Source organism: Chaetura pelagica, unplaced genomic scaffold (genome assembly GCF_000747805.2).
Source record: "Chaetura pelagica isolate M959 unplaced genomic scaffold, ChaPel_1.0 scaffold1034, whole genome shotgun sequence".
In the NCBI taxonomy this organism is placed as follows: Eukaryota; Metazoa; Chordata; class Aves; order Apodiformes; family Apodidae; genus Chaetura; species Chaetura pelagica.
In genome coordinates, this window is record NW_009953139.1 from 110,804 (window position 1) to 116,227 (window position 5,424).

General features: G+C 52.3%; 1 protein-coding gene across 1 annotated transcript in view; it reads left to right on the plus strand.

Moving 5' to 3' along the window:
* Positions 1-5,424, plus strand: part of MLLT6 (myeloid/lymphoid or mixed-lineage leukemia (trithorax homolog, Drosophila); translocated to, 6) — a 40,228-nt gene that overhangs the window by 16,410 nt on the left and 18,394 nt on the right. The window contains exon 8 of the mRNA XM_009997299.1: positions 3,499-3,597. Within this exon, the coding sequence (XP_009995601.1) occupies positions 3,499-3,597 (99 nt within the window). The remainder of the gene's footprint in view (positions 1-3,498; positions 3,598-5,424) is intronic.

Consider the following 5,424-nt stretch of genomic DNA (forward strand, 5'->3'; position numbering starts at 1 on the left):
GGGGGGGGTGAGAGGCAGGTCAGACAGCCTGGGGTGCCTGAGCCCCCCCAGGGCTCTGCGGGCTGCAGTGACCGCCCCCCCGGGGGCAGCAGCACAGCCCGGCTGCAAAGTGCCCCGGGGGTAACGGAGCCGGTGGTCCTGCCCTTCCAGCACCGGGCCCTGCGTTTCTGCGGGGATACTGAAGGAAGGAGGTGTCAGATCCTGTTGCCCTTTCTGAGTAGCCTCGAGTATTGAGAGAGGAACCGGAGGGTGGGATGTGGGTGCTGCTGGACGTTCCCCAGCTCTGCAAAGCTCGAAGGCTGCTGGTGGCAGCTCCTGGTGCCTGGTCCTGTGGGTTTCTGCTCTGCCCGAGTGACACAGGACCTGGGCAGGAGGTGATGTGGGAGAGGGAGAAGTGCTGGCCGGGCAGGGCAGAGGAACAGGGTGTCCCTGTGGGCAGCCCATGGCTGTGTGCTGGGACACCCGTGCAGCTCCTGGGCAGGCTGCCCCGGGGCTGGTTTCAGTGCAGCCCTTTGAGCAGAGCACGAGGGCTGGTCTCTGGGGGACAGATATTGTCTCTGGGGGACAGATTGTCTCCATGGCTGGGGAGCAGTTGCTCAGCACATGTCGTTGGGGCCAGATCTTCAAAAGAGCTCAACACCCAGATTTTCTGGAAAACCTGACCAGTTATTCAAGCATCTTAAATGGGAGCTGAAGCATTCCAGAAATCTGGTCCCTATTGTGCAGCCTGGGTTCTTGCTGAATATATTCATATGTAGGCACTGCTATGTGTAACCAGGGAGTGCTCAGTTAGCTGGGGCAGACACAGCAGAGGGTTTGCAGACAGGAGATGGGATTTTGAAGCTGGAGGATGTGAGTTTGGTGGTTGCCATCACAATGAAATGCTGGATGGTTCATTGTGGTGACAGTCAGGACATGTCTGCTTTTCCCCACACGTGTGTCTATGTGTGTAGTTCATGGTCATTAGGCAGAATGTCTTGGCTCTGCCTTCCCTTATCTTGACCATGGCACCTGAAGCTGAAGCATTGCAGTGCTGTCCCACTGGCATCTGCAGTGTTGTGTCTTATTCTCTCCTGTTGCAGCCCCGTGATGGAAATGCATCTGGGATTCAGGGTCTGAACATGGGAGAATAAGCTTTGTGTTAGTCAGAAAGTTGAAGGAGCAAAGTTTGTGCAGTTATTTGGCACAAGGTGTAACGAGGTGTCTGGCTCCTGTTTCCCAATCCTGGCTTCCCTGTGGGGCACTGGCAGCATCTGCAAGTAGGTTGTCCAGGTGGGGTGGGGATCCCTGACTTTTTCCCTCTGAACTTTTGGGTGGCTTTCTGTGAAGTCTTAGCAAGTTCTCTCATCCCATGTGCCCTGGTTTCCCCATTTGTAAAATGAGATGTAGATATTAAAAACCACTTTCTGCAGCTCGTTGAAACTCTCTGCTGTGAGCTACTGAGTGAGAGCAAATTGTTCCTGCTACTGCAGTAATGAACGTGGATGTGCACGTGGTTTGTGACAAGCTCCTTAACTAACTGGGCCACAGTTTCCCCATCTTTCTGTCCTAGCAGACCCATGAGACTTAGAGTTTAGAGCATGAGAAGCCCCCAAGTATTTAAAACATGATGAGATTTAGGAAAGATTTAATTTGTTATTTATCTTTTTGCACTTGGCCTGTAAAAAACACATTCTCCTGCTTCCCTTGTTCACTGCCAGAGCTGGAAGGGTGTCTTGAAGAAAAATTATAAATAAAACACAGAATCTTGTAAAATCCTGGAGCTCTAGGAACAGGTTTCAGCAGAGATGCCAAATGCCAGGAGTCCTGTGAGAAAATGAGGGATATTGGCAGCCTTGGCTGGGCACTCGGCAAGTGCTGTGGAGCTCTAGGCTGGATTTGCCTCCCTTTTCCATCAGCTCATCCCAGGAAAAGCCTCCATGGCCTCCTTTTCAAGTGCAAGGAAAATTCAGCCGAAGCCACACGGGAAGGTGCTGATTTCTGGAGCACTTTTGCTTCACCTCTTCTTCACTCCATGCCTCCCTGTTCCTCCTGCTCTCTCCCTCCTCCTGCCCTTCTTTGTGTCCCATGTAGTGGGTTGAGCTGATTATCCCACTCTCTTCTCTGCCCCCCAAAACCACACCGTGCAGCTCATGGATTTGCTGCAGTTGCATCCCAGCCTGTGCTGGCAGCTCTAGCCTGGGGCTGTCCCTGCACGAGGACACAATCAGCATCTTTCTGGAGAGTCAATGAATTTTGATGTGGCTCTTCTGTTCTGAGCACACCTCTGGTCCAGACTGAGCACTCCAGCTTCTGGAATAAAATGTCCATGCAGGGGAGTTGGACCAGGACAGACATTCTTTCCCACAAAAAGGTCCTGGAGACAGGGAGGTGGATCTTTCTGAGCCCTGCATCTCGTGCAGGTGTTCATCTGACTGCAGCCCTCTTGGGCCACAGACCAGTGACCACACTGGGAAGTCTGGAACCCTGCACGGAAGTTTCTGTGGCTTCAGTAAAGAGGCCACATCTTTAGCTGCCATCAGGAGCACAGAAAAGCTGCTGGAGCCCCTGAGTGTGTCCCCATGGGAGCCTGCAGCTCAGCTAAGCAGGGAGGGAGCAGCAGAGTGTGATGGACCATCCTCTTCTGTCCATCCATCCTGTATCCCAGCTGGCCTGGGCATCCTCAAGCCCACTGACTGGAGGTTCCACAGGCCTGTGGTTTGAGTCCTTTCACTGGAAACATCTCAGTTCTAGCATGACCATGCAGGTAGCACTACGTGAGAATAACCTCCTCAGTTACCTCCCATCCCTCAAGAGAATATAAAATCAGGGTGGGCAGGACTTGGTGCTGCTCGGGCCACAGTTTTCCCTTGCTTTGCAATTTGAAGAGTCCCGTTTTTCTTGGGTTTGTAGTGAGAGAAAAAACCCAAACACAACAGGATGAAGAAATCAAACTGCAGAGTCTGGTCTCCTGTTAGGAGAGATGGACCCAGACCAGCTGTCTCTGTTGGGAGGGGAGATGTGGGGGGATCTCTGGGTGAGGTTTTGTGATCTCTGCTGACTTGTGCACGTGCAGCACGTGCTGAAATCAAGATCCTCCCATTGGCTGCACAGGGTGGATCTGAGAAACCCTTGAAGAGGGTAAAGAGTGAGAACAAGGGAGCACAGAGACCCTTTTGGGGAAACAGCAAGAGGAAAGCTCAGGTTTCTTGAAATCAGCCAGAGCTTGTTAAGTCCTCCCCTATCATCTTACCATAAACTGATTTGGGGGCTTCTGTTGATATTCTGCACTCCAGATGTTGGCTGCAGCTGGGGTAGAGATAGGGGGACTCTCCCAGCCAGAAGCTGGGATGTGGGGGAAGGGATACTGGGCTCCTCTGGATGGGTGGAGAAGGAAAGAGGAATATGAATGTATGGTTGTAAATCCACCCCTACACACCCTCCTTTCTTTTCCCTTACAACTGCTGCTCTCAGCAGGGGAAAAGCTAGCCTTCCAGCTCCCTCTGATTTCTTTTGCAGAGTCGGAAGGACAAGGAAAGACCTAAACAGAAGCACAAAAAGCGGCCGGAGTCGCCCAGCAGCCTCACCCCCCCCTCCCTGCCCAGCGCTGCAGAGAAGGTACCAAACCCCTGGGGTGGGAGTGGGGGGCTGCAGGGAGGGCAGGGGGGACCCGGGGGTGCTGCTTTTCCTAGGAAGTGGGGAGGAGACGGCAGGAGAAAGGGCTTTTGTCCACTTGACTTCGAGTCCTGCTCCGTCACGTTCTCGCTCTCCCTGCCTGACTCTGCTCCTCGACACCCACCTTGGGAGTTTCAGCTGCCTCGGTTTCTGTCAGCACTGAGGACACAATCACGGAGCTGAACTCCCAAGTGATTGAGCTGTAAGTGCCAGCCTGTTTTGCAGCAGATGTTCAGCTGTGAAGCTCTCGTGGGACACATCAACATCCACGCTTGGGCCTTCTCTGCTGCCCCAGCTGCAAACAGCTCAGGCAGGTGGGTGACAGGGCGAGGCAGTGGGAGATGTTGCCCTTTATTAGACAAACTGAGGCAGCTGGAAAAAAATGCAGACCATCTTCAAAGCACATCAGAGTGCATAGCAGAGCTGGCTTTTCTGTGTGGTACAGTGGGAGGTTGGGTTTTTTTTCTAATTTAGTTCCTCCATTTCAGGAGGATTCAGGCAGAGGGGCACAGTGAGGGGGCCTCACAGACAGTCCAGTGCCCTACTGGGAAGATGTCACTTGCCTGTCCAGTGCCCAGAGCTGATGGAGCAGTCAAGTTGTCAGAGTATTTCTGCTTTTCACTGTTGAAATTGTGCTGCTGACACAGACTCTTGCACCTGGCTGTGAATCAGGCTGAGCTTTCTGTGGCTGCTGCCAGCCCCAGACTCCAGTCATGCAGAAGAGAGACAGTGGAACTTGCCTGGAGCTTCTGTGCAACAAGGTGAAGGCCAAGTTTGCAGTTGTTCAGGGTCAGGGAACAAGTGAGGTTACTCCAGTGCCTGGACCTTTGGAGTTGTGCTCTCCCCTCTCTAGTGGGAATGTAAATGAATGCAGGTCCTTAGCTGGGCTGCTCTGGTGTAAGTGAGGGGAGGACCAGGGCCAAGCTCCTGCTAGAACAAATAAACAACATGTCTCAGGAATGTCCTTTTGTGCACAGAAATGCTACTTGGAAAGGCTTGGGTGTCCTTTACATGGCAGGAGTGCCTTGTGAAAATGGAAATTCTCAGGCTAGCAGTGTCTGCAGATGTGAGAAGCACTGCAGGGGCAGCCTGCAAGAGCCAGAGCTTCTGCCAGGCAGCACAGGGTGGCTTTGGGTTAGCACTGAAGAGGATTTTCTGTGTTCTGTGTGAGGCCAAGCCTGGAAGTAGGAGTAGATGTAGGTCAGAGCTGAAATGGCAAAGCTGGTTTCGTGGTTCTCAGGCTGGGAGAAGCAGAAAGTTGCAGTGGGACAGAGTAGAGGAGCAGCCTCTGAGCTGCAATTGCTCTTGATTTACCTGTGCTCATGTTAGGGCAGCTCAGGTCTGGCTTTTGGGAGCAGCAGATTCACCCAGTTAACAGAGCTGTCAAGAACTGATGGCCTCAGAAGATTATTTTCAAGCTGAACTGAAATCCAAAACCTGACTCTTGGCCAGCCAGAGCAGTTGTTAGACAATTACCCACTGTCTCCTCCAAAGCCCTGCCAGACCTTTATAAATAAGGAGGGAAGGGTGCAATTCAGTTTTACAGGCAGCTTTCAACCCTTTGTAAGCTAAAATTCAGGAGATCCTAATTACTGTAGCTGTGCTTGAGTGACAGGGTTTTAGTGTTTCCCTAGGGAGTTATTATTAATCCTCAGAACAGAGAGTGTGTTTCCCCTGCTTGCTTTGTGCCCAGATCCCAAAGTATTGTTCAAACTCTGTTACCAGAGGTGCTCACCCCAGATCAGAGGTAAGAGCAGCTCAGGATTCAGC